General features: G+C 42.2%; 3 protein-coding genes across 3 annotated transcripts; 1 reads left to right on the forward strand and 2 right to left on the reverse strand.

The window, feature by feature from the left end:
* The first annotated feature begins 1,577 nt into the window (after window positions 1-1,577).
* Window positions 1,578-5,303, forward strand: fam117ba (family with sequence similarity 117 member Ba). Its single transcript, XM_062445495.1, has 7 exons — window positions 1,578-1,646; window positions 2,571-2,654; window positions 2,962-3,072; window positions 4,126-4,269; window positions 4,411-4,618; window positions 4,790-4,910; window positions 5,078-5,303. The coding sequence occupies exons 1-7, from the start codon at window positions 1,626-1,628 to the stop codon at window positions 5,301-5,303; spliced, it is 915 nt and encodes a 304-aa protein (XP_062301479.1). The 5' UTR covers window positions 1,578-1,625.
* A 3,458-nt stretch (window positions 5,304-8,761) lies between these two features.
* Window positions 8,762-21,116, reverse strand: ical1 (islet cell autoantigen 1-like). Its single transcript, XM_062445566.1, is given in 16 exon segments — window positions 8,762-10,369; window positions 10,529-10,624; window positions 10,736-11,011; window positions 12,879-13,082; window positions 13,212-13,256; window positions 13,866-13,915; window positions 14,517-14,602; window positions 14,747-14,813; window positions 14,815-14,831; window positions 14,926-15,051; window positions 15,138-15,336; window positions 15,468-15,591; window positions 16,277-16,349; window positions 19,769-19,943; window positions 20,043-20,075; window positions 21,065-21,116. Coding segments are annotated over 15 exon segments (1,665 nt in total). The 5' UTR covers window positions 20,054-20,075; window positions 21,065-21,116; the 3' UTR covers window positions 8,762-10,253.
* A 1,048-nt stretch (window positions 21,117-22,164) lies between these two features.
* Window positions 22,165-27,175, reverse strand: wdr12 (WD repeat domain 12). The gene is made up of 13 exons (XM_062445568.1): window positions 27,034-27,175; window positions 26,714-26,808; window positions 26,360-26,454; window positions 26,143-26,249; window positions 25,819-25,934; window positions 25,564-25,718; window positions 25,430-25,475; window positions 25,255-25,340; window positions 25,023-25,163; window positions 24,252-24,357; window positions 23,967-24,099; window positions 22,562-22,634; window positions 22,165-22,456 (listed from the first exon to the last, which is right to left on the reverse strand). The coding sequence occupies exons 1-13, from the start codon at window positions 27,072-27,074 to the stop codon at window positions 22,379-22,381; spliced, it is 1,272 nt and encodes a 423-aa protein (XP_062301552.1). The 5' UTR covers window positions 27,075-27,175; the 3' UTR covers window positions 22,165-22,378.
* Between the last annotated feature and the right edge of the window lie 607 nt (window positions 27,176-27,782).

Genomic DNA, 27,782 nt, shown 5'->3' on the forward strand with positions numbered 1-27,782 from the left:
AAAGGCATTATCAGACACCTGCCATATATTATTAACTGACATAAAACTCAGTAAATTTTTCAAAGTAACTACTTTTTACAAATACCATCAAATGTCAGACTTTTTTTGGGTCAAATCATCTGACACCTACGTTTGAACCAATCTTATTTCATCACGCAATACTTTTTACACTCAGTCACCCCACGCACAACTACAAGTCTTCTCACATGTAGTCATGCAATATGTCACATGACCACAATGGCTTTCTGTATACTTATTACACCACACTGACTTTTGGGGAGTTGATTGTTACAGAGGAAAGATCATGCCTTGCTATTTATTGGAGTTTTTTTTTTTTTTTTTAAATTCCACCTTGATGTCACATAAGCATCTCAAACTGAATGAGATGTAAAAATGTAAACGCTATTCTTTATAGAAGTGATGTGTTCAATTGTGTGTCTGCATAAAATGTATTTAATTCATGTCTCTTTACAACTTCAATAGACCAGAGAAAAAAAACCTCAAATGTATCCGTTAACTGAAAATGCAGTTGAATTCAGTGATGCTAATATCTTGCGATGCTACAGTGCTAATTGAGAGTTACAGAACATATTACGTGGAGAGGTAACAGGGATCACCATGGAAACCTGTGATCAGATGAGTCATCCTACACATTCTTCCTCCTACAAATGAAAAGTTTTAATACATAATAGCTAAAGATACGTAGTTTACTATCACATGAAGTTATATTTTCACAAAACACACCTTCACAGTTTAGAGGCTTGAGTTTAGTGTTATTTGTCATTTTTTCAAATGAGTCATCTGTCTATCACATAATGCTTTCAGCTTATAAAGCAGTCTCATGTTCATTTTCCAAAACAAACTGCTATCTAAAATTAGACCTGATCATTTGCTGATGCTGGCAGATGTCCAGACACTGCTCCTGAGTGTCAGTGCAGCCGTGCAAACCTGCAAAACATGCTGCTGCAGCTCAAAATCAGGGTCAGTCGGGCAGAAGCCATCACATGCCCTCTGTGCCCCCAAAACCAACCCCCCACCCCTCTGCTTTAAGCTGTTTTAATGCCATTAGCCAGGGGGGCTGGGTGGTGACTGAGGGGGGCATATCCGCTGTGCCCAGCACGGGACGACGGATTAACATCAATCTGGCAACACACACACACACTGACACACACTGACACACACTGACACATACGCGCACGCACACACAAACACACACACACACACACACACACACACAAACCTAGACAGACAGAGCAAGGCAGCGATGGGCTTATCCTGCAGGCCAGCTGTGAGTCTGTTGATTTGTTGATGTGTTTACCATGTGTTGACAAAATAACTTGTTTACATCTCCAGGCTGACCTCGCTCCTCTCTCCCTCTCACTCCTCCTCAGTCTGTATCAGTGGCCTTACCCGTCCACATCTCTCGGCGGTCCTCCTCAGCGTCCTCCGGCGTCCTCGCCGCCGCCGCCGCCGCTCCCCCTCCCTTCTGAGCGCTCCCGCTCCTCATTCTCCTCTCGGTCCCCCGCCATCTCGTCCAGCTGTGGCCCTCACAGGGCGCGACCGCTGGCTCTCACCTGACAGGTCCCTGGCCTCAGGACGACAGCCAGAACCAACACGCTCACTACATGAGGGACAAGGCGACGCAGGTGAGTGCTGTGGGCTGCTTGTGTGTGTGTGTGTGTGTGTGTGTGTGTGGTGATGTTTAGGTGGGTGCACAGGCTCAAATCAAACTATGATATACAAATTATGTAAATGAAATTGCAGAGAGGGGAAAAAAACAAAAATGCTAACTGATGATGATCATGACATAAAAGCAACAAATTATAAAACTGAGCTTAAAATATGTTTAATATGCTGTGTCAGAGCATTTTAAGAGTGACAACCCTATTGATAATATTATTTTTAACCACACTGTGCCTGTGCCATGTAAATAATCCAGTATTTACACTATTCATGTAGTAAAACAACATCATTGTTCACGTATCAAATGTGTTTGAGTTATCCAGAAATATTGTCATAAATATATAAATTATTATGAAAGCACAGCTGAGATTGTGTCTGTGTTCTAGTTTCTGCCAAAGACCGTAAGAAGCATGCGATTAATGCAAAGAGGTGAAGAGAGATTGCAGGCGGTTGCATCACCGTGCTGCACTGCCTCTCTCTCTCTCACTCTCTCTCACTCTCTCTCACTCTCACTGACTTTGAAGCAGACTTTGGTCTAACAGCAGCTGGAACAAGATAGCACAGCTGTCAATCACAGGTTTCACACCGGCCTCAGGTTATCTCTGTTGTTATGTTGCTGTTTTTACAACCACAGAGACTTTTAATATGAAGCATTTGTAAATAATTCATAGTTTGTCTCAAACTCATTAAAACAAATAATGATGTTTAATGACAGAGACACATTAGAAATAAAGTTATGTTATAATTGAAGTATGCAGGATAAAACAAAGCCTGTTATTTTTATGTATTATTTACTCCAGGTCTGTCCTTGTCTATATCTTTTCTATTCTAGTTGTCTCCAAATGTTGTGTTTAATGTGCATGTGTGTGTTTGTGTGTGTGTGTCAGACCCCCAGGGCCTGGGCAGATGAGAGGAGGAGGGGCTCTCACAAACGCTCGGCCTCCTGTGGGAGCACCGATCAGCTCAAGGAGGTCTGTGGGGTTTTTTTTCTCCTAATTTTGCAGCCAAACAAACAGAAACATGCTCTCCTGTGTGATAAATAAGAGTTATTTCAATGCACTTTGTAGAAGCACCATTAACAACATGCATAGACCTGCCTTTATTTAAGACAGTCATATATATTTGATTGTATTTTATCATTTTTTAAATCTTTTATTAGTCATAGAAGTTGGAGAATTTCCTCAACCTGTAGAGAACAATGTCAAACATGATTAATTACTTTTATATCTGTATGTCTTGCATTACAGTGTGTGTCTCTTTGTCTTTGATCGTCTCCAGATTGCCAAATTGCGTCAGCAGCTTCAGCGCAGCAAACGCAGCAGCCGCCATCGGAGGGATAAAGACCGCAAGTCTCCCTTCAATGGCAGCCATACCATCATCCAGTCGCAGGTGATCAATAGAAACACTTTCACAGAGGGAGCGTGTGTGTGTGTGTCGGCAGAGTCGCGCCATCTCTGAGAAAAAAAACTAGGTTGGGTCCCTGATCTAGAGAGGTTTCGAGGACGTCCCACTTTTCCTCATGTCCCTGTTTGGCTCTTTCAATGTGTGTGCGTCTCCTGGTGGTTTGAAATGTGACATGGTGCTTTTAACAGCTTCTGGTCAATGCAAAGTCAGTTAAATCGGGTTCCTATATTGCGGATATTGCAGACACGCTCTTTTTCTCTCTCTCTCACACACACACATACACACACATACAAGCTTTTAGTACCCACTCCTGTCATGTTGTGGGGCCACTCATACACTCCCTGTGGAGTCTGCTGGAGTGCAGCTGTCCAGCTTTCTGGGCCTCCTCGTGAGACAAAGAAAGAAGGAGCGGCTTTGACAAGTTCATTCAGTCATACAAAGAGCCACCAGCTACCAGGAACATTCTCAGGTGCCCAAAGTATGCCTCAAGTGTTTCCTTCCCACTGAATAGAATACACAACATCCCCCATCTTCACACTGAGGTCAAATAACTAAAAAAAAAAAAAAAGAGGAAGAAACACTAATACATTACTAGATACTCAGCATGTTTTGACTTTAAAAAAGGAGGGAAGTTGAAATGTGCAGGAATAAAGATGCTGAGATCCAGACAAACTCTACAAACACATGTCTGTCATTTTGTTGGAGGGGGGAAAAAATCAAGTAATAAGCTGCCATCTGTCAGCATACATTGTTCCTTCTATTAATAAATCCAGTGCTGAGTTAAGGAATGTAAGTCTCGGGGTGCTGAAGCTTGTTTCAATATTTATGATTTATGAATACTGGGGCTGGTGTTACAGCTGTGATTTGTCTTGTGTGGGTTTGAGCAATGAGATGCAGAAAATATGAAGAATATATTGACTTTTTTTTGTTTTCAGTCTGTGCCAGCACTTTGCAGCTCAGTGCAACATCAGCAAACAAGTGCAGAATCTGTACTAAATGCAGATGTGTGTGTGTGTATGTGTGTGTGTGTTTTCGCAGTCACCTATGCCCAAGACCATCCTGATACCCATCCCTATATCCAAATCATCCGCCCCTCGATTCCGCAACAGCGTGGAGGGCCTCAACCAGGAGATCGAACGCATCATCATCAGAGACACACCTGAGAAGGAAGAGACCATCGTTGTGAGTATTAAAAAAATCAGGGGGTTGGGGGTGTTCTGAAGATGTGTGTCATTCACGCACCATCACAGTCAGGGATTAAACCCCCTGTGCAACATTGTTATTGTGACCTCATTTGTGTGTGTGTGTGTGTGTGTACGACAGCCACAGGATGTCCCAGATGGGCACCGCGCACCCCCACCCGTCCCCCCACAGCGCAGCAGCAGCACCCGCAGCATCGACACACAGACTCCCTCAGGGGGCGGCCTGAGCGGTAGCCATAGCAACTGCAGTAGCCGCCCCGACTCCATCTCTCCCTCCTACCTCACCGTCCTCAACGACGCGGCCGGAGGCAGCCCCTACGAGGACAAAGGTGAGGGCCACACACACACTCACTCACTCACACACACACACAGAGACACACACACAGAGACACACACATACACAGACAGCCGGCACGCGCCCCTCCACAGTGTTTTGTTAGTGCAGTGTGTTTCTGACTCTGACCTTTAACCTTTAGCCTCCCCTCTCTGCCTGTCCTCAGAGCTGGGCCCCTACTCCCCGCTGCCTAAATACGCCGCCTCCCCCAGACCCAACAACAGCTACATGTTCAAGAGAGAACCTCCAGAAGGCTGCGAGAAGATCAAAGCGTTTGAAGAGTCCATGTAAGTAGAAAATAGCTCCTTTTAACAACCTTTTACATATTTTTCTGATATATTTGTGTTATGAAGGCTAAAAGTCTCCGTGTGTGTGTGTGTGTGTGTGTGTGTGTGTGTGTGTGTGTGTGTGTGTGTGTGTGTGTGTGTGTGTGTGTGTGTGTGTGTGTTTCCAGGCCCAAACCTCTGCAGGAGATCCCCCCCTTCCTCTGTCCCGACCGCAACAAGGTCAACTTCATCCCCAACAGCGGCTCCGCCTTCTGCCTCGTCAGCATCCTCAAGCCCTTACTGCCCGCCCCGGACCTCAGCTTTCGCCCCGGGGTGGGCCTCCGAAGTCACTCCCCGTCCCTCGTGCCTCTGTCCACTCAGCCCTGCCTCCTGGAGGAGCCCGAGAGCTTCTGACGCGCCCCCCCCCCCCTCCCAAAACACCCCCTCCCCATGACGGCTTCAAATCACCACAAATCCCTCGCCTAACCACCGCCCCCCCAAAAAAACCCACCTTCATCTGTGAAAATCAGTAAAAATTTGAAACTAGGAAAACAACCCTTCTGCTCCAAAAAGAATGCCTTCAGCATGCCAGCTAAGCTCTCTCTGATGTCCTTATCTTGTTGAAAAAGCGCTTCCCACTGCCTCCTCCTCCTCCTCAGACGACTACTACAACGTGAGAGCCCTGCAGCCAAGGCGCGGGGGTCCGCAGCCAACATTTCATCGCTTTTCTTCTTACCTTTAGTGCTGGTTATGTTCCTGTTTTTTAGGAGGAAAAAGGGGTGAAAGGACAGACTCTTTTATTTCATCGTATTATTATTCTTATTATTATTATATACCATGGCGCCTTTCCACGGACATATCTCTTTTTCTATCTGTAGTTATTTCTCTTGATATATATAAAAAAAACAAAAAATTGCCTTCCATTATGTGAAAAAAAAAAAAAAAAAAAAGGGCCGCTGGTTTCCTTGGCGACCAAGAGATTGACCACAGAGGCTTATATTGGTGCTGCCAGATATTTATCGTAGCAAAACTTGAAGGGTCGTGAAAATGTGCCTGATATTTTTCGACTGCTCAGTTTCCCCCCCGAACCCGGCGTAGCGCTCCGGTCATGTGACCTCGGCGTTTTACGATTGGTTGTAGTTACACGCAGAAAGGGCAGGGCCAGGCCGAATTCACACAAATAAAGGTGGCACTTAACCCACGCTAAGAAAGTGTGTCCTTAAAACCACCTGTGAACCAAATCCAGACATCCGTTTTGTACTTTTCTGAAGCATTTACAGTGACAGCTGACTGTAAACTGGTACAAGTCGATGCCTTCTTCACACTAACTAACTGGTAGCAGTGAGCCGCCGCCCTGCCCGCTGCTGTGTATCTATGGGAAACACAGGCCAGGGCTATGATGTGTTGCAGCGTGTTCAACCTGTGTCTGCTTGCCCCCCCCCCCACCCTTCCTTCCCACAAGCGCCAGCCTTTGCTCTAAAAACGCCCCTTTATACTCCACCACCATCACCCCTTCCCCTTCCTGATTTTCTTCCTTTTTGCAGCTCTTTCTCTCCTTTTCTTCCCTCCTCACTCGTCACCATCACTGTAAAAGCTGATTTCTCACCGTCCGTCTCGCTCAACTAGTGTTGTCGTGAAAACGTCTTACGTGTCCGGAGGGGTTACATCCTCATAGGAGATGACCCCACCCAACCCACACACACAAACCCCTCTGGCTTGCAGGGTTCTGAGCATGGAGAGGTGCACCCCAAAAAAAACTACACTACAGACCACGAGGGTATAATCTACTAATGTTTGCTGTCTTAAATCCACAACCCACAAGTCTTATCACTACTTTTCAGTATTATTTCCAAGCCAGTTCTTAATTTACAGGCTGAATGTAACCCAGAGTGCCCCCCCCCCCCTTCCTTCCTTTTTAACCCATCCAATACCAGCAGCACAAAATACCATTTTCCAGCAGCTTCAGTTCAATTCTATCATTGCAATCACTCTGCATCAGAAGTCTACATTTAGCTTCTTTTGGGTTTTTTCTGGACTAGATTAAAACTGTGTGGATAAATTGTGGTGATATTATGACAGCCTCTCCGTGCTCCAGCCCCCCCCCCCCCTCCCCCCTCCTGTATATGTCATTACTACTTGACTGTGCCTGCTACGGTGGGAGAGGAATGTACTGGGATTGTAAATATAGAGGCACACTGTGTTTGTATCGGCTGACAAAGATCTGAATGAGTCAAACAATTGTACCACTCGCCCCCCCCTTCCTCCTCCTCCTCCTCCTCCTATTCCTCCGCTGAGTACTGTGAATTACTACATGTCTCATTATTGTGAATAATAATGTATTTATTTATCAGACTTGTTTCAGGAGTGTAATTGGGTCTTCAGAGAATTTTAATCCAGAATAGATTACATCATCCATCTCAGGTTGTAGTGAATAGGGTACTAAAACAAATAAAAGTACCAAGATATACTAACTTCTCAGTGCACACTAACAAGTCTACACCACTATAGGAGAGCAAACCAACAGCTGCTATCTATGTAGCCTCACACAATGGAAATACTGAATGACGTAAACCTGTAGCAGACTAGAAGTAGAGAGAAGTGCGGATGTCATTTGTTCAGTCACCTGATTTGGAGAAAAAAAAAACAAAAAAACTCAAATGGTTATGTAACATTTTTAAAAGTATACAAGAAATCAAGTGTTTTTGTTCCAAAATGTGATATCCACTTGCTGAGAAATCAATCACAGGTTCTTATTTGTTGGTTTTAGACAGGCGTCTGTTTACAAAAAGAGAATCACTGATGTGGAAATGGGGATTTATTTCAGATATACACTTCTTCTTCTCTTCAAAAAGTGGATAAACAGCATTTTGGAACGAGGCTCGACAAGAGAAATACTCAACTCGAAGATTCTTTGTTTGCTTGTCCAGTTTATTGGAAACAGAACTGCCAAGTTTTCATCTGTTAAATCCCTTGAGTGAAATAAAAGGCATAGTTGAATTAAATAAAGCATTTGTGATTGACTTGAGAAATACATTCTTTTTCTTTAGTGTGTAAATCAAGAGTAAACAGTATAATACATGATGTGACTAATGCTAATACAGTAGTAGAGCATCAGAGTTCCTTCCTGGGTTTTTTTTTTTCTTTCTCAAAGACGTGACGCAGCTCTGATGGAGTGTAGCAAAAAGAGATACAGATGTGCAGCTTGTATAAAAAGTGTTTTTCTGAGTTGAGAGTGATTACAGGCACACAAATGTCACAACTGAGGATTTGGTTTCAGTTGGTGCATGTAGACATATTGTAGTCATATTCACATCTCAGTAACTCCTGATTATTCCTAAAAATGCCTTTTTTGAAATCCGGTTTATAAGATGAAGCAGCCATGATGAAGAAACAACAAACAAACTAAAAATCTGCATCTTCATTTTGCAGCTTAACCGAATTCATAAACATTCAAAAATGTCTTTGTAGTTTTTTTTTTGTCTGTCGAAAACAAATAGAATCAGTGGGAATTAAATCCACATCAGGAAAGAACTCCATTTGTACAATATGTGACATGGTAACAGTCCTCCAGTGTTGATTATTTCCCCATAAAACAAGAATATATATATATATCCATCATCCACCTGTGCATTCTCAAAACACACCACACACAGCTAAAAATAGACAGTCAGTATTTTACAGTGTTTATAGTGTTACTTTAGTAGTTTTCTTTTCAATATACTTACACAACAAATTCTGAAAATAAATATTCTTATGCAGCTCAGGTTATGTGCAGGACTTCAAAATCCACCCACCAAAAAACAATCAAGTTCCTGTTTCCTACTATGAACACATTACAAAGCTAATGTTTCATCCTTTGCACACGTTTCTTGGCTTTTAGACTCGAGATAATGAAATCTGAACAACAGATGGGACTGAAAACAAAATTCAAACATCCTATTTTTACTCTGTGCTGCAATTCGTTGCAAGTAGAATCAGGAATGAAGTGGGTGGATAAACATGAAGAGCCTGCTGGCGCCACAGAAGCCGCAGTTTGGACAGCGCGAGTATCCGCGCCGGCTCAGACTCCAAAACCAAACCAGTCAGTCCTCTCTGGAGGCTGGATGCTTCACAGCTCAGCGCTGGCTTTACACCAGTAGACTGAACGGTTAGTGCAGAGAAAATAAAACAGAGGAGTGCCCTACCGAGATCAATATAGCATCGCATTATTTATATAACTGGTGGAGTCTGTAACATCCAGTTTTTCCAGGGACCTGAATCAGAAGCTAGATTTGAGCTTTACAGTACACAAAGCTGACTTGCTTTTAACCAGGACAGATCGCCATGGTAACCTGCTCTCGCACAACTAGAGTGTAAAACTTTTAACAGAGATTAGACTGTATGTCACCACACTAACAAAATGGGGATTATAGTTGCATATTAATTGTTCATATACTGTGTACTTTCATTGAATCTATATAAAGTTAGACTGAATGTTGCATCTATAATTAACTGAGCTGATTACATGTGATTTGCTCTTTTTACATAGATCACTTTGCTCAATAAAACTTTGAATTTAGTCATTTCCCCACTGGACTCATTGTTTGATACTCTAAAGGTTACAGAGCCAGCTTCATCACACCAGTTATCAGTTATCAGTTAGACAGGTAACCTAAAGAGAGCCAGGCTGACATGAACTCTGTGTTACAGGTCTCTGCTGTGTGCAAATACAGGCTCATCCGTATCTCATACATACACTCTGTCTGATATATATGCGCTCTGTATTCAAATGTCATGTCCTACTACATAAAGTCATCTCAGGTCCCTTGTTATGAGTGCACACAGCACACACACACGCACACACACACACACACACACACGAACAACGCAAACATGAATAAAGCACAGAAAAGCTCACAACGGCGTTGTCCAAAATAAACCTGTAGGCCAAACGTTCTCTCTGCTCGACAGAAGCTGCAGAAGCCAAAGATAACACAGAAGCTGTGAGGTTTGCTGTGTGCATGTGAGTCAGAGGCTTCATGGGTGTTGTTAACAGTCAGTTAGAAAAAGCTGCACGGAAGCAGCTCTGAGTGTTTCACAATCGTCTCGCATGACACTTTTTTTCCCGGGGTAAACATCGTCTTCAGGTGTAACACAGAGCTGAGTGTGTATCTGTGTCTGTGGATATGTGTACACATCTCCCCTGGTAAAAGAAACGCAGCTGTGTGTGTGTGTGTTTTAGTTACTCTTAATGTGTGTTGTTTTACTTAGTTATTAGAAAGAAAAGTTGCAGGAATCCAGATTGTTTGAGAGAAATCATACAGTGGTGTACACACACGCACACACACACACACACACGCACACACACACAGTACATATACAGCTTCAAGCGTTGAGAAGTTCATCTGCGGAGCGTCCGATGGCGTCAGGGTTGGAAAGGGGGTCCAGGTCTGCAAATAGGTTGAACCAGGCAGACATGTCTTTGGATCCACCTGCAGCAGCTGCACACACACACACACACACACACACACACACACACACACACACACACACACACACACACACACACACACACACACACGTCCTTAGTTTAGTTACGGTTTGTAAAAATGTGTTGTAGATGAGAATATAGATTTTTTAACATACACTCCACTGCTTACCATTAGCTGCTGAACTTGGAGCCGGCTGTGCTGATTGGCTCTGACTAGCAGGAGGCTGCAGGGGCGGAGCTTGGAACATAGGTGGGGTTGACCAGCCTGAAAGGAAGAACAGGGTAAAGTAGATTTTTATGTTTCTGCATCACTGGGAGCGATGTGTCAGTGTGCTGCAGTGACCTCATCCCTCCAGCAGAGGGCAGTGCGTCTCACCTGTGGAGCTCAGACTGTGGTCCAGCAGCTGGGAGGGAAGGAAGCCGGTGGGGCTGGGAGGGTTGGAGGATGGGTGGGCTGCAGGGTCCGGGACGCTGGTACTCGCTGCCCCTGTTCCTGCAGGAGGAACGCTGGGGGCGTCCAACAGCCCGAAAGCATCCTGCCACTCTCTGCTGAACTCGTCAGCGGCCCCCGGACCAGGACTGAGGAGGTCTTTGAGGAAAGCCATGTCGCTCCGTTCACCGTCTTCCTCCTCTGCTCTCAGAAGATCCCCACCTTTAGGGCAGGGAGAAAGAGAGGAGGGGTTCTGTATTAAACCAGAGGTGCATGCATCACAGCTGATTGTGAAAAGGCCAGATGTGCCTGAGCACCAATTTATTACAGAAAGAACTAAAAAATGAAGATGACACAAAAGCTGGGATCTAATCAGCAAAGGTGAAGTTTGAGAAAGAGAAAATAGGGCTGAAATGTCTAAATACTGAGGAATCTGAAGTTCACAATAGGAGACTAGGATTCCTAATAGGATTTTCAGGCTGTTCATGTTGTCAGCAGTGTGGCCTGACATTTTCTAACACCTTTCAGCTTCATCTGCTGCCACTTTATAGAAGGTAGATAGAAAGTAGGTAAAAAAATAGAATGACATTTATGTTGAATCCATTTTTTCTCAGCAGGCTCAGGAACCACAGGTGCAACTAATGACTTTAATTACTAGGAACACTGACGTCAGTGCTGGACCCGTTAATGTGATTAGTAACACCTGTGCTTTTCCTGCTACAACAACGTCAACAGTCTGCTCAGAGTCTGCTGTGGATCCGATGCTAGCAAGCTTCATTACGTTCACATTGATTTATGAGGGAAAGCTCGACAGCAGATCAAATACAAGAAAGACCCAATAATGGCAGAAACAAATCTAAAATATGTTTAAACTAATATTACTTCTCTCGTGTGTAAAAACAAGCAGTTTAATTTCTAGTTTTTACAAAGAAACTAATGAGAAATTTTTTATGTATTGGATGAATTAAGAGGCATTACCAAGCTTATAATGACATTAACAGAGGCACACCTGTGTTTAATCATGCAGGTACACATGGAAAATGCAAACAACTATAGCTCCCAATGTCCAAATACATAAAAAACAATATTGTTTTAATTTGGTTTATCACAACACATAGCTTCTAAATTCCATTAGTTGTACAGTTTGTTCTCTACTTACTGTTTACCTTTTATATCTGCATATACTGTAGATTTAGTTTAGAGTCTTAGTTTATTGTGTTCTGTATTGATTATCTGCGCTCATTGTGGTATGTTTTCTGTAGAGCGTCCCTTATATTTGCATCTTAGGAACTGCATTTCCCATGTGTACTAGCAAGACAAAACACAGGTGTGCTCTGTTAGATGTTATTATAAGCTCAGTGACTCGCCATTGTCAAACATTTGCCCTGATGAAGGTCTAGAGACTGAACACATGGCTTCAGGTTTCATCAGTAAACACTAAATGACTCTATTATAGTTTTTCTCATGGTTAGAAATAAATAAAAAATATTGATAAAATGATATATAAATTGGTTTAAATGTGAAAAAAGTCTCCTAACATACATCCTAATATCCACACACAAACTATTTCACACTTGCGTTTGTCCAGTTATTAATTTTGCAGCTTGGGTTTGAGGCATGGGAATCACCATCAGTTTATATGAATTAATATGGATGATAATAGAAAAACAATAAGAATATTTAAATGTGAAAGAACCAGTACTGTGTGTCAGAATATCTGTTATAGAAATGCAAAAAGTGATGTAAGTTCAATTGTTCAAGCTGGAGATATTATATTTGATATTATATTTATAAGTCATGAGTAGGCTGGTGGGTCACAAATTTAGATTTCAACAGGTTGTTATCTAGCTTCCCAAACTTCACTGTAAATTGTCAGTAAATGCAGTGCAGAATATAAAGAAGTGACACTGTTTTTTTCTAAATGTCAGTAGGTGAAAGAAACGTGAACCCTAGCACCAGCCAGGCAGACCCATAGAGTGAAAATAAGCAGAGTGCAAAAAGTTAATCTCCTCCAAGCACAAGTCAGATGAGAAGCTGAGGAGCTGAGCTTCAAGTAGAGAGGATAAAAGGAGATAGCCAGCCTGTTTACCAGTAGCAGGCAGCTGTGTGAGGCTGGACTGGGCGCCTCCAAAGCCCCAGGGCTCATTCTGTCCTGCAGCATGGGGAGCAGGCAGGAGCTGGGGCTGGGACTGTGGCAGATCACAAGCCATGAGCATCAGGTCGTCGTCAGAGGCCATTGACAGTCCTCTGAGATCGTGATGGGCTGCGGTAGGCGCGGTAGCGTTTTGGGCCGCTGAGATCAAAGATCATCCGGTCCACAGTGAGCAACAGCAATCCCAATACACACATCTGTATTATTTACACAAGTGCTGCCTACACAACATGGCAAACACTCATTATCAATACACTGTCTGTCACCTACCTGTGTTACCTGATTGGCTCTGTCTGTCACTGCTGAGGGCGGGGTCTGGAATGAGATGCAAATAACATTACCATCTAACATACAGCAATGGTGAAATTTGATAAATAAAATCATAAAAATGATAACCACATTAAATTCAATATAAAGCAGTCTGAGATGGAACTACAGCTTGACTTGCTTTCTCATCCAAACTGCAATAAATGAACTACAAACTAACATTTAGATGAACACTGAATTTTTAATACACTCTGCTCTATTTCTTTCTTTATCATGTCGATCCCCAGAGAGTCATTAATATGTTCTCCATTGCTTTGAACAATGCTGCAGTTTTCTAGCCATTACTAGCTTAAAACATGTAACTTGTGTGTCTAAAGTAAATAAATACGTCGACCAGATCATGACTGTCATAAAAATAATGTAAATCTCCTGTCACAGAAATATCATTACAACTAATGGAACTTCATCAAGATTAACCTGTGATCAATTCTTTCTGTGACAACATATGCATACACTATTGTAACTAATGATAGAAGTATTTCACACCGTGTTTTTAGAATCATGATTATCACTTGGGGGGATTGTGAAAAAAACAAATGAGAAGAACTGTAAAATTCCATTTGATCTCCACCGTGGACTACAGGGGGCAGTACACACCTGTGTCAGAGGCACTTCCTGATGGCTTGTCGTCATCCAAGGACACCAGACTGAGGGAGAAAGAAAGGAGGGAGGAGGGGGAAAAAAATGAGAAGGTGCCTTATCTGGCTGGCGAGACACAGTTTAGTTATTTTTAGCGATGCGGTAGCCTCTATTTGATTTGAAACTACTGTTAAGAAGCGCTGTCTCACTATTCTAAAGACTTGCACTAGCACGCGGGTCACTACTGAAACCTGCCACACACACACTTACTTGTGAGTAAATATGGGCATGACACTGGCCTCATGTTTGATGAAGACATAGCTGACGTGATTGTGTGCAAAAATGCAGACATAAAAGAAGCAGAGAATAAAGTGACAATATAGAATAGAATATAGTGTGTGTGTGTGTGTGTGTGTGTGTGTGTGTGTGTGTGTGTGTGTGTGTGTGTGTGTGTGTGTGTGTGTGTGTGTGTGTGTGTGTATGAAGGGGCTGAGAGAAGAGAGTAGTGGCATGAGACAGATGATCGGCAGGATGTGTGTGTGTGTGTGTGTGTGTGTTCGGACTGGGTTTAATAACAGACAGCTTTATGTGGTTTATTAATGATTTACTTATGATAGAAAATGACTTAAAGCAATCCTTTTACTTAAAAAAAAAAAAAAGTCATCCCACCTGTCTGTGTTAGTCTGTAGAGCCTTCTCCTTCTTGTCCTCGTCGTTCTGTGTGTCTGATATTAGCTCCAGTGGGTCTCTCAAGTCCTGTAATGGAGGAAGAATGTTGTTAAATGTGATGAAGTATTCACATTTAACTTCAGCTACAAGAAGTCACAGAGTCAAATTCTCCTCTAGTCTTTGGGTATTCACACTGGGACTGCACAGTAATGTGTCTTCAGTCTGAAATACCTTGAGTGTGGTGAACTGGTATGATACGTGTCCCTGGAAGGCCATGTGGATACCCGACATGGCGTGAGAACTGCAGCAGAGTGGTCTGTCATAACAGGAAAGAAAGAATATAGATCAACTTACATAACTTATATTACATACTGTACACTGGTGACAGAGTAGTTTTGATAAACACATACCTGATAAGTACAGAGGGAGTGTGAGAGCATGTTGCAGCGGCTCGCTCCCAGCATGTCAACCTTCTGACACACATCATTCTTTAGCTTCTCAAACTGGCCCTTTGATCCTCTGACCTGGGTTTGGACCTGATGACAGAAAGGCAGATCATGCATTAGATCATAGAGGCAGAGCACCCACCCGCTTTCTTACACCCTAACGAGCATCCTCCCACCTTGCGGAACTTCTCCAGCTGTTTGTAGGTGTCTGGGTCCAGTTCTTGGGAGACGTCTTTCATCCAGAGCAGGGCTCCTCGGTACTCGGTGCGGGCCTTCTCCATACGGCTGACTGTTAGGAGCGTGTCTGCGATGGCGCGCCGCCGGAACGTCTCCACTTCCTGGTGCAAACGGTGCAGAGGCGGGCAAAGTGCCATCCTGTGGAAAAACAACAGATACAGTACAGATGTGCAACCGCTTCTTTAAGTCTTTCATAGTTTAAGATTGTTTACAATGTATTGTATATTCATGACTTAAGCATATTGGCTTCTTTATTTCCTGCTGCTGACCTCTGCTTGGCGGAGGTGCACAAGGCCTTGCTGGTGGCGTCCATCATGTTTCCGGCCTTGGTGCGATCGTGTTCGCCTTGGAATCGCAGGAACAGGCCGAGCTCGTTCTCCTCTTGGGACAAACCTGGAGAGAGAGCTCAAAGTCTGAACTTCTGCATACTGTTATACACAAAGACTGCAGCCTTAAAGCAAGACTAAATCATTTTGATTTAAACAAAAACAGACAGAAAAAATGCAAATATCACTATCATCAATCAAGGTAAGTCACTTTAAGAAAATAAGTACAACCCTGTATCCTGTACACATGCAATAATACCCTGATCATGTGCAATATTATCCATGTAATTCCATGTACTCTCCTACTGGATACATACATCTTGAAAAACATCTCAACAATATTTGGTTTCATTTCTAGAAAAGGCGCATTAGTCAAAAAGGAGGAAACAGTGGATTTGTTGGGGACTATTTTCAGCGGTGGATGAATCCACGATGAGTGTTCTAGCGGGTGTTTCTGGCAGCAGAAAGGTGTATGTGGCACCCAGTGCATAAGAATGACTCACTGATGTTTTTTTAATAGTTTGTGGAAAACAATGGAGCGCTGTGGCACAAAGGGATAAGATATATGAGGCTTTGAATACACATAATACTAGTTAGTGGATTAATTCGTTGTTGGTTTGGGTCTTAACTGTGACAGTAAGAAATATGGAATACCACCAAACTTATCCTTTAATAACATATACAATGTGTGGGCCAAACCAGCTGTTTAACAACCAGGATCATCATCATCATCAACACAGAACCTCACTCACGTGTAATCCTGTGCTGGTACTTCTCGATCACCTTCAGCAGCTCTGTGCAGGTGCACTGAACAGAGCGGAAGAACTGCACACACAAACACAGAATGGATGACTATGACACTTTCTTCTCAATCATTTTTCATCACTTGTTCCACCTTCACACCGCTTATTTCAAGGCTTTATTTTCCACCGTGATGTTTGTCACTGCATCAACCAGGCGGCGCTCCACGCTCTCAATCAGTGGGCAGAACATATTTTTCCTCTCTCTTTCTATCTGTCTGGCACAGTCTTCTCCTCCCATCTGCTAAACAACAACTGTGACTAAATGATGAGCGCGTGTCATGGCAACGCAGGTTTCCGAGGCCGCTCCAGAGCTGCTTTCCTGTTAGGAAGATTGAGGGATTTAAAGGGTCACCTCGACTTTTCAAAAGGACCTTTTAAATATGAATGTGAAGCCGGAGCTCATCAGAGATGTGACCGTGTGGCTGTTTCATTGGTATCATCTATTGATAACTTTCACTTCCAATCGGCTTATAATAGCAGTGTGACATTTAAGCCAAATTAAAATGACACAGTGTTTGTTTGTCTCTGAAACCTTATCAGCTGTGATGATTGAATGGAGCTTTAATTATCTCTCTCTCTCTCTCTCTCTCTCTCTCTCTCTCTCTCTCTCTCTCTCTCTCTCTCTCTCCTCTCTCTCTCTCTCTCTCTCTCTCTCTCTCTCTCTCTCTCTCTCTCTCTCTCTCTCTCTCTCTCTCTCTCTCTCTCTCTCTCTCTCTCTCTCTCTCTCTCTCTCTCTCTCTCTCTCTCTCCTCTCTCTCTCTCTCTCTCTCTCTCTCTCTCTCTCTGCTGGTTTCCATTCTTTTGGTTTGTTTGGTTGTTTTTAGGATATATACTTTAGTTAAGTTTAGCTTATGTAGATGCTACCTCCTGTAAGAGTTTGGGGGTTATATTACAAATTTAGGGCAAATCACACAACTGCAATTTTTGTTTTCCCTTTTAGTGGAGAGTAAGGAATGTTGTAGTCAGTATACAGTTACAGGACATCGATACATGCTGCCAAAAGTGCAGCCAAGTCATTCTCTCCCACAGTCCAGAAACAGTGGACGCAGATGTTTTCAGATGTTAGACCTAACTGCTTCTTCTACCTGCACGCAGTCTGACTTGTGAGGTTAAGAAAGCAGAGGGAGGAGGCACCTTGAACATGAGGAGAGTTACTGATTAACTGTAGAACAAACAGTCGCTGCCTTCAGTCTGTCTGCATCGGCAGTGGACAAACAGCTGTCAGTGTGTACGGCTCGCTGCTCCTGCACCACACACACACATTTCTTATCATTTATTAGATGATCAATACTCACCGATTCATCCAGATCATGTCTATCTAATGGCAACACAAGCTTTCTTTCATTCATAGAAATCATTCAACTAACCTACTTAATGTCTGCTTGTGTACAGATGTACATGGTTGCCATCTGAAGTTATATTAATGCTTGACTCTTAGTTACATGTTAAAAGCCTGGCAGCAGTGTTTTGTACCTACTGCAGTCTTTCTGTGTTTCGCCTGCTGATAGCACTATAAAGTGCACTGCAGTAATCAAGTCTGGAGGAGATAAAAGCCTGAGTGACCTTCTCTGAGTCCACACATGAAAGGAACAGCCTGATTTTGGTTAGCTGGCTCAAGCTGGGTGGTAGCACTGTAGACACCTGAGCATGAAAAATAACCTCAAGGGGTTAACTTTCAAAATGCATGTATCAAATATTGACTAAATCTGATCTCATATTTTATTCAAGTATTACAGCTCGTATGAAATTTGAAAATGCACTGAGGCGATACTGCAATAAAATCAGGTTAGCTGTGAGGCTGCCATCTAGAAAGCGGCTCCAAATCTAATCTGCCCTGCTGGTGTCAGTGCTGGTTCACAGAGGGCTCAAATTCAAGATGGAAATGATGAAAGAGAGAGAGGACAGTAAGCAACACGACACATCTGCTGGTCTGCTGTGGGATCTTTTGATTATGGTTCTCCTGCTGCCTTCTATTTTTCTTTTAGAGTTTGGACACTGTCCCTTGGCCTCAGTGTGGATGAATGGAGGGACAATGATGAGGCCTGCTCTTGTTCCAGACCAAACAAAAAGCCTCACAGTGCGTCCCCAGCAGCTCCGTGAAACACTACCACGTCCTCGTCTCACAGGACTAGACGGCCAGACGGACTGTCACAAATAAATGCCAGCCAGGCTTCAGCCGATCCAAAACGCTCCGTTCTCATTTGTTGTAACGGTGGGAAATGACAGAGAGGAAGAGGGACATACTGTACCCTGACATTTTCACAGCTTCACGTCTTATAAGAATTGTAAAAGGTCTCTGCAGACAATGGAGGACACCTCGTTCCATTCTCTGAAAAAAAACGATTTATTCTGCAGCTACAATCACACAATAACAATACTAACAATAGTGTGAATATAATTACAGGAACAGGTCTCCAGCTGTGTCTCTGACTGTGTGTCTGTGTGTGTGTGTGTGTGTGCGTTCGTTCCTTTCCACAACTTTCTCACTAACTTTCCACCAGCATCATTTTATTTATAGAAGCATACACTGCAGAAATGGATGGTAGAAACCTGTGTGTATAACTATGTGTAGAATATTCCAGATCAATAAAGTACAGTAACTACATTTTCCTCTGCTCTGTAGGAAACAAAGCACCAAAAATAAAGACTTTGCCTTCAGGAAATAAGCAGTGTTTAGATTCAAATACTGTACTTAAGTACAAAAACTACATATATTTACCAGTTGTAGTTACTTTGACGATAAAGATTTGGAATCTAGTTTTATTTAAATGATCACACAGAGGTCAAATTACCCAACATTTCACAAAAACTGTCAAAGATAAAACAAACGTATTAAAAACCAGTACATTTAACTGATTTTACTTGTGTATTTTTTACTTAAATAGATATTGAATGCAGGACTTTTACTCAAATCCTTTTGAGTACTTTTAGTTACTTAAGTGACTGATCTGAGCACTTGTTCCACCTCTGGATGTGTCCACACACACACACACCATCACTACCTATCCAATTACTGATATTCTCAACAACTCATAGATGATCTGTTACCTCATAGTAGGTTTTTTATGGATAGCTGCATGATTACGTGGGAGAGCTGGCAGAGACTGTGCAAGTCACAGTCAGTTTATTTCTGAATGAAATATGCAGTCTATCACAAAGGAGTGTTATATCACATGTGAGATATGTTTCATTACAAACTCAACACAATAAGTCATTGGAGGAAAATCTCATAATACTCATAATACATACAGTTAATGGTTTACTGTTGTGCTTTTAACTACAGCAGTGGTTTTGGGAATACCAGAATATAAGAGGAAGTGGTGACTCTTGACAGGAGAACATCTTTAATTTAAGCATATGACACAAGTAAAAATAAACACATTAACATGATTCATTATGAGCTTAAAAGAACACAGCGGGAGTTTCTCTCTCCTCTCTTACCTCGAGCTTGGCGTCCAGGTCAGCGTCTGAAGCTACCACATACTCGTCCTCCTTCTTGCCCGTGGCTTTGATGAGGACCTGCTTGGTCTTCCAGAACTTCTTCTGCATGCGAGCCATCACTGAGCTGTCTTCCCCAAGCAGAGCCCGGCCACCGCTCAGCATGTCCCCTGCAAACCTGAGGCAGAGGGTAACAGCTCAGTCAGTGACATTTATGGGTAAATGGTATTATATGGTATTTGATACAGTTATGGGAAAACATTCTATATACACATACCCGTCCATCATTGGATATCAGACCTTTTCTGTTCTGAAACAACAAATAAACAAAAACATAGTCAAGTCAAGTCAATTTAGAGCACCTTTCATACACAGTGGCAGTTTGAGGTGCTTAACATCAGCATAAAAACAACTGATCAACATGATGAAATATTTTAAAGTTTAAAAATACAGAAATACAATTAAAAATGGACACCAAATCAAGCACACACATATCAGACTATGGTCACTTTTGGGGACATTACACACATTCATTTCGTGGACACTTATCGTAATTCTTACCATCACCTCTACTTGCTTAAACCTCAAACTTACCCTAACCTTAACCACTGACCCCAAAAACAGACGAATGGATGAATGCATATGACCCATAAAAGTAGCATTAATGTATAAAATAAAGCAGCATGTGGTGGTAATGATTGTCTATCAGGCTGCATGTGTTTGCTTGTCAATGATCCCCACACAGAAAAAAACATGAGGAGACAGTGAAGGCAGCAGACTGACAGGTTGAATGAGTCTGTTATAGATAAAGCAACAGTCTCAGCGTGTAATAATGAATGAAACAAATACTACAAAGGACTGCATCTGATTCTCCTGTTGACTTTCACTGTGATACAGTCACAACATAACAACAAGCCACAGCAGCGGGCTGACAGCTGTTCCCCGGTCACTTCTAATGAGGTTTAACATGAGACACTTGAAGCAGTCAGGACAACCGAAAGCCAGGTGTTCAGTTACAACTAACGCTACATGCTAATACGGGGGGGGGAAAAACTACCTATAGTCATTCTGACGTGTGGATACATGAAGGTGTATAAAAATAATAAGAAATAAACGTAACGGTAGTAGAGTTGCCAGGAAACGTCAGCCGGAGGAGCTTGTCTGCTAGCAGCAGGTTTAGCTTGTAGCAAAGTGTCGTGGCTATAATATTTGAAATAGCTTTTTAAACATTTAACCGAGCGACATTCATCACGTCCGGGTTTTATCTCACAGTCGGATATTTAATACGCTGATTCAAACCTTGCTTTTGTTTTTTATCCGGCAGTCCGAGCATCTATGCAGCGCAGGTCGGCTAGCCTCCTCTCCAGATAGCCGTCATCATCTGAGTCAGAGAAACAGGATATGCAAAGCAGCTGTAGCGCTGTTTGGACACAAGGGGGCGCTGCAGCTCAGGTCACACCAAAGATCGTCTATTAAAAAAGATGAGCAATCCGCAGCTGCAAAAGTAGATATTACATAGCCTAAACAGTGGTTCCCAAACTTTCCTTAAAGGACCTATTTTCAACTCAACAAGAAATGAATGAAATGCTTGAGATATTAGTTTTCTTACATCCCTTTAAACCAAGAAAGCCTTGTGACTCTCTTGAGGCTTTGGTGACCTCTAGTGGGGTCATAGACTGGGAACCACTGGCCTAAACCAGCCAACTGCAAATTCAATGTGTTTCTAGAACAAAGGAATCATTTAGATTTGATGCCTATGAGGTGTTGAATATGTAAGAAATCTTTAAGAAATTTGGATACACATTACTATAGAGTCTACTCTGCATTAAATACCACCATACTTCACTATGACATTTTTGTCAGGTTATCAACTTCACTAGTTGTATAAAAAAGCAGAAATACTGACATATATCAGGTTTTCCACTAAAAGCATATCACCCCACTTGTGATGTGTTGTAGTGCAATATGAATCAAGAGTGAAAGCTCTTCGTTTTCTATCGTATCTACACAAACCAGTTTGAGGAGGAAAGAGTCTGTTATCCTTAAGACAACAGGTTTTTCTTTTGTTATCTAAGAACATGAGGAAGTTAACCATGTGCAACAGCTGCAAATTGTAAATGCAGAATGTGACATGCATGAGAACATAAATGTATGGAAACCCCCAAATATGATGGCACAATACCTCATTTCTTACTTCATCACTAACCTAGCCAGCCAAACTGGCAAAGTAGTTAAACCTGCTTCAATAAGACTGTGAATTTTCATGATTTCACTGCTGAGTTGTTTCAATCCATACATCACTTTACTCTTGGTTATAAAACTAAGAACCACAATCAAAATATCACAAATGTACTATTAAGCACTACTGAATGAAACACTGACATGAGGAGACATTTCAAGAGACAAAATTAATTTATATTTTCTTGGGTTACAGGAAAACAAAGACAAATATGAAAATATGTGTAAAAATTGAGAAAGTAGCAGAGAATAAAGATGGCAAGTTTTTGTACAGAACAAAATTTAAAAATCACTGCAGCTGTCGTCAGCCTATTAGCATGTCTGTCTGTGGTGATGGATGTGGCTGATCTCTGCAGTCGGTGCGGCCTGGTGAGCCTACGCCCCCGCATCCGTCTGACAGGCTGAGTATTTGTAGGTGTACAACTTGTTATCTGCGCCTCCGCTCAACATCAGCTGCAATAAGAGAAAACAGACAGCAGAAAGAAATAATTATACACTGATTTCAAGTTTCATATGTTTGTATAGACTTAAAATCTTAGATGCTGCGTCTCGTCTTACCCCGCTTTCTGTCCAGTCCACACAAAACACTTTGTCCTCGTGGGCCGCCAGGTCATACAGAGGAGCCTTACAGCTGCAAGACAATACAGCAACATTCACATCTCGACTCTATTCACTGAATACCTTTAAAAACACACGTTCACCCCAAAACTGTCAGCGTGCCCAGACAGATTATGAGGAAACTGCTCCAAAGTTTGATAAACTGACAACATTTCATTCTGACAAAGACAGGAAGTTGGTTCCAGACAGGCGTCACTGGCAGAGATCTGTGGAGTGAACAGGATGTCCTGCTCTACATGTCTGCACGAGTGAGAATAATCCACTCTATGCTCTCATTCACAACTGAAGATTAAATAAAAGTGAACATTTTGTTGACTTGAGTTTTATTCAGTGCAAAGTAAAGACGGACAGGTTGGTAAATACTGCATCAGCTGTCTGCTGTGAGTGAGGAAAGCTGGAGAAACGCCTGCACAAATAGCACCTGTAGCCATGGCAACCACCTGTGACAGTCGCACATTTTATAGATCACACAATGCCGTTTAATGAGTGTATCTATTTCTGCCTGACATTTTGGATGACATTTCTCTCTCTCCTTCTCTTTTTTTTTTCTCCACACATTTTACCGGTTGAAGGTGAATAGAGGCCAAAGTAAAGGTGCATATTACATATCACAGCTGCAATTACATATTTAACTCATCTACTTCTAAACTATATATTTGAATAACAATAGAACTATGACAACTTTTATTATTACTAATTAATTTTATATATAAATACAACAGGAGAATAAGAAATACCTAAACATATGACAAAGATCACATATATTCTGGGTTACAGCCGACACTCTTTAAAGCAGTGGTCACCACACCTGCATGTATCTCCCTACTCTAACACACCTGATTCTAATTATTAGCTCGTTATCAAGCACTGAAGCTTGTCAAGAGGTTTCATAATGAGTTAATGATTACAATCAGGTGTGTTAAAATGAGGAGCTACCTAAAACATGCAGGGCAGTAGCTCTCCAGCAGCAGGATTGGTGACCACTGCTTTAAAGAATGAGTCTGATGATATTCTACATTTTTCTTATTGTCAGCAAATCCCATTAAAAGACTCAAACCAGCTGTTTTACTATATTGCTGAGCCTGTTAAAAATTATTCTATAGATTTGTGAGCACATACTTGGTTTATGGTATTTAGGGGGGAATTATCGGCAATATCAATAAAGAAAAATTTAAATTGAAAAGAGTGTAATTTGGGTCAGACAATAGAGCCAAATATGAAACAGTAGACGTTTTTCTTGCGTCATGTGATATATATCGTTGTATTGCACAGCTCTGATTTAAATTTACTTGGAGCACAACTAGCACATAATATCCACACAGTGCTAATTAAGAGCTTTACAAACCTTCTGGTGTCCCACAATTTGACCAGGTTGTCAAGGGAACCGGAGACCAGCTGGTGCTCGTGCGAAGGCGCCCACTTGACGGCGGTGACCCAGCCCTGGTGGGAGGTCAGAGACAGCAGCACCAGAGACCCGTCTGCAGAGCCAAAGAAGACGTGTGAAGGAGAATGAGTGAGAGGAGACGGGAAATAGAACCATGCTGCTAAAACAACAGCTGTGATTATGCAGTTTTATTAGTGATCTGATATGAAGACGTTTATGTGTGTGGTATTTAGAGCTCAGTGGTACCTTTGGTGCGAGGGTCCCACAGTCTGATGTGTCTGTCGGTGCTGCCTGAAGCCAGCCGTCGACACAGAGGTGAGTAGGAAATACAGTTAAACACTTTACTGCCGGTCTGTGGAGAGGGCAAAAACATCAGTCACTTCATTATAGGAAAAGCCACATACACACACAATTACTGACAATTTTACTGTTGTTGTTGACTGATGATGGAGATTAAAGGCATTTTAGAGCACTCAAAAGCAGAACATTCATGAAAATAATTATATAATACTGTTTCTCCACAGAAATGAGGACACTCCAGATGTTTTTTTCCACCACAGCACAGGATGGTAAGGTAAATGAACGTGTGCTGGCTCTCAAACCCACCTAATATCTCACTATCGCTGTTCCTGCTTTTACTATTTTCTCCTTCAATATTTAAACTGGCTCTTATTAACAAATAGTGCAGAAGTTATCCACTTCCTCTGCTTTTAGTGAAGAACAGCAGTGCTAACAGTAAGTTCTCCTACACACACAATGCATTTCCTACAGTTTGCTTCACTATAAAAGCCTCCTACTCGTTTACAGGTGAAAATTATAGAGGCAGCAGCAGCAGGAAATGTTGCAGTACATTACAGTACAAATTTATTTTCACACAGATTTGTGAACCAATTTCCATCCTCTTACTTCAGAGAACCCAGTGTCCTAATATCCTTAATGGACATATGAACGATGATGTCCCAATAAGCAGAAAAAAATTTCAGATATCAGTTTTTGCCCCACTACAGTCTATCTCACCAGTGTAGTCTTCATCTCTCCGGTCTCGATGTCCCACATGCGGATGGTGTGGTCCCATGATGCACTGCAAACCTCCTCGCTGTCGCTCCACAGGACGGAGGACACTGCCTCGTTGTGTCCAGATAACGTCATCAGGGGAGTCTGTGTTGGGAGTAAGAATACAGATGTTTTGATGTGCTTTACATGTTAACTCTGACTAAAACGTCGGGTCGTACTCTGACTATGCACTCACTCTGGTCAGGCCCAGCTGTTGAGTCTTCTGTTTCTTCCTCGGTCTGTCGGCAGGCTCCTCCACCTCGTCCGCCTCGTCCGTGGGCACTGACAGAGCACAACAGAACGTTACACTTAAAGAGACAAGCTTTGTTTATAGTGCTTAAGCATCCTTCTATCACTCAGTGGGAACATACCTGCTGACCAGATCTTCAACATTTTGTCCCAGGAGCCGCTGCAGAACTGAAAGGAAGCAACGCGAACATTTTAACACAAATTAAAGCTTGTTTGTTATTCTTCTACACTTTTTTAAAATTCCCTCTAACTGTACCTTTGTGCCGGTGGGGTCTGTAGAAAGAGTGTCCACGCTCCCTGTGTGTCCACGACAGCAGTGCCTGGCTTTCACCTTGTTCCTCTCAGAGTTCCACTCCCACAGCAGGATGGTTTGATCCAGAGAGGCCGTCAGAAGCAGCGAGGTCAGACCATCTGCACACACACAAAAACAAAAAAAATCACACTCAGAGGTTTTAAGAAAGCTTGTGATTATGAATGACAGAGTGTATGTGCGCCATTCTGTCCTGCTCACCTCTTTTGGCCCAGACTGCATCTTTGACCACATCAGTGTGTCCTGCCACTGTCATCACAGCCTTTCCCTCCACAGACCAGATCCTGGCCGTCTTGTCATATGACCCTGTCAGGATCCTGCAATGATACAGCACCAAAACAAGGTTGAAGGGAGGCTGTAGAGTGTTTGAAGCTCCCAATAAAACCAAAACTGTACAGTATATTTCCAGCACAGAGATACAGATATTAGAAATTGATAATCAGACACAGAATAAAGCAAAATAAATGGATCTAGGTGGCAAAATGACATAATTTGTGCAGCTGGGAAATAACAGCAGTATCTTACCATTCAGCATCTGCATTTATGGAGCTAATCCAGTCATCGTGCATCATACACTCCTCGGCCTCTGGGGCTGTGATTCTTTCCACATATTCTATTTCAACAACTTCTTCCTGAAACACACACACACACAAATGAATATCAAATGCTGTCCCCATTTCATCTGCACACAAACAAGTACACAGTGTATGTCTTCAGGTATCAGCACTGAGGCCAGTCATACCGTTGATATGCCCTCTGTCTCCATGTGAGTGGACAGCGCCGACCGCAGGAACTGACTCCTGACCAGGAAGTCGAACTCCACTTTGGTGTGAGATGCTGTGGAATCAACAACATAAGCATTCAACATATTGTGATCATATGATATAAACATTAAAAATAGACAGTATATAGAAAATAGGCCAACACGCTTAAAGCTATAAGTATGAGGTTTGATACTAACTGCATTTTGATGATGATTCTTCAAAGAAACAGTAGGTTTTTACAGCCTAACTGCAAATGCTGAGATTATTGGAAAGTGCATTTGCTAGAAATAGTAAAACATGCTTGTTAATGTTTCAAATATCATATATTTTACCATTGTTGGCCTCCAGCAGCTTGTTGATGACATTGCTGAGGTCCTGCACTTCAGAGCCAGCTGGGATGGAGAAGGGAACATCATCTACAACATACCTGCACACACACGGAGACTTTATTAGTATCATATGTTACACCAATCAACCAAATACACACAGATATTATATATATTTAATCGATTCACGTGTCATTGTGTTGTATAATAGGTATACAAATATTGAAGAAAGCGGGACAATTTCACAGTTACTCAATAAGCTACAAGCAGCCTGCTAGCTATCCTCTTTAGTTCTCCTGTTTCGTTAAAGTGACTCGTGTTCTTACCTTTTGTCCTCTGTGAAGAACCTCGCCTGTAACTGCGACATGTTTATAAAGTGTGTATTTCTCTCACAGACTTGTATCTGTAGGTATTTAACATGTAGCTGTAAAGTTAATCTGCTCCTTCATAACACATCTGACTCGTGCAATGCCATGTGGTACGGGCCCAGGCATTCCAGCGGAGCGCAGATGAAATCGATCGATGCTCCTGAGCGGTGCTCCTCTAGTAATGCCTGATCTCATTTTGCTTCTGGGTTCTGTAACCGGGCTTCATTGGCTTTCATAGCAAAGCCTCACTGTATGTAATGTTATTTTACAGAAAGCACAGACTAATGAAAGGCTGTTGTGTGCAGATAAGATCTGAATTATGGTTGTAAGACTTTATAATATCTCTCAAAACCTTAGTGTATTCTTAAAGCTAGAGATGTGTAGGAAGTAAATGATTCACAAAATTCATAGTTACATTTTAAACATACTCTTTGGTATCAAATATAGTTAGTACACCTTCAATAGTTGTGCTTAAAGTGATTTATATTTACATATTTCACACTTACCTCCTGTGGCATTCACCTTTAAAGTTAGACAATCGAACATCTGTTCACTACAGCTGTGGCCACAAGGTGAAAAGTAGAGAATCTCTGTTCATTCAATCTGAAATCTGTATTTGTGGCATGATAAATAAAGCAGCACAAGTAGTTAGTAGTGATAATAGTAGTAGTAGTAGCGTTGGTAGTGGAAAGAGAGAGAGATAATTA

Source organism: Scomber scombrus, chromosome 24 (assembly GCF_963691925.1).
Source record: "Scomber scombrus chromosome 24, fScoSco1.1, whole genome shotgun sequence".
NCBI classification, from domain to species: Eukaryota; Metazoa; Chordata; class Actinopteri; order Scombriformes; family Scombridae; genus Scomber; species Scomber scombrus.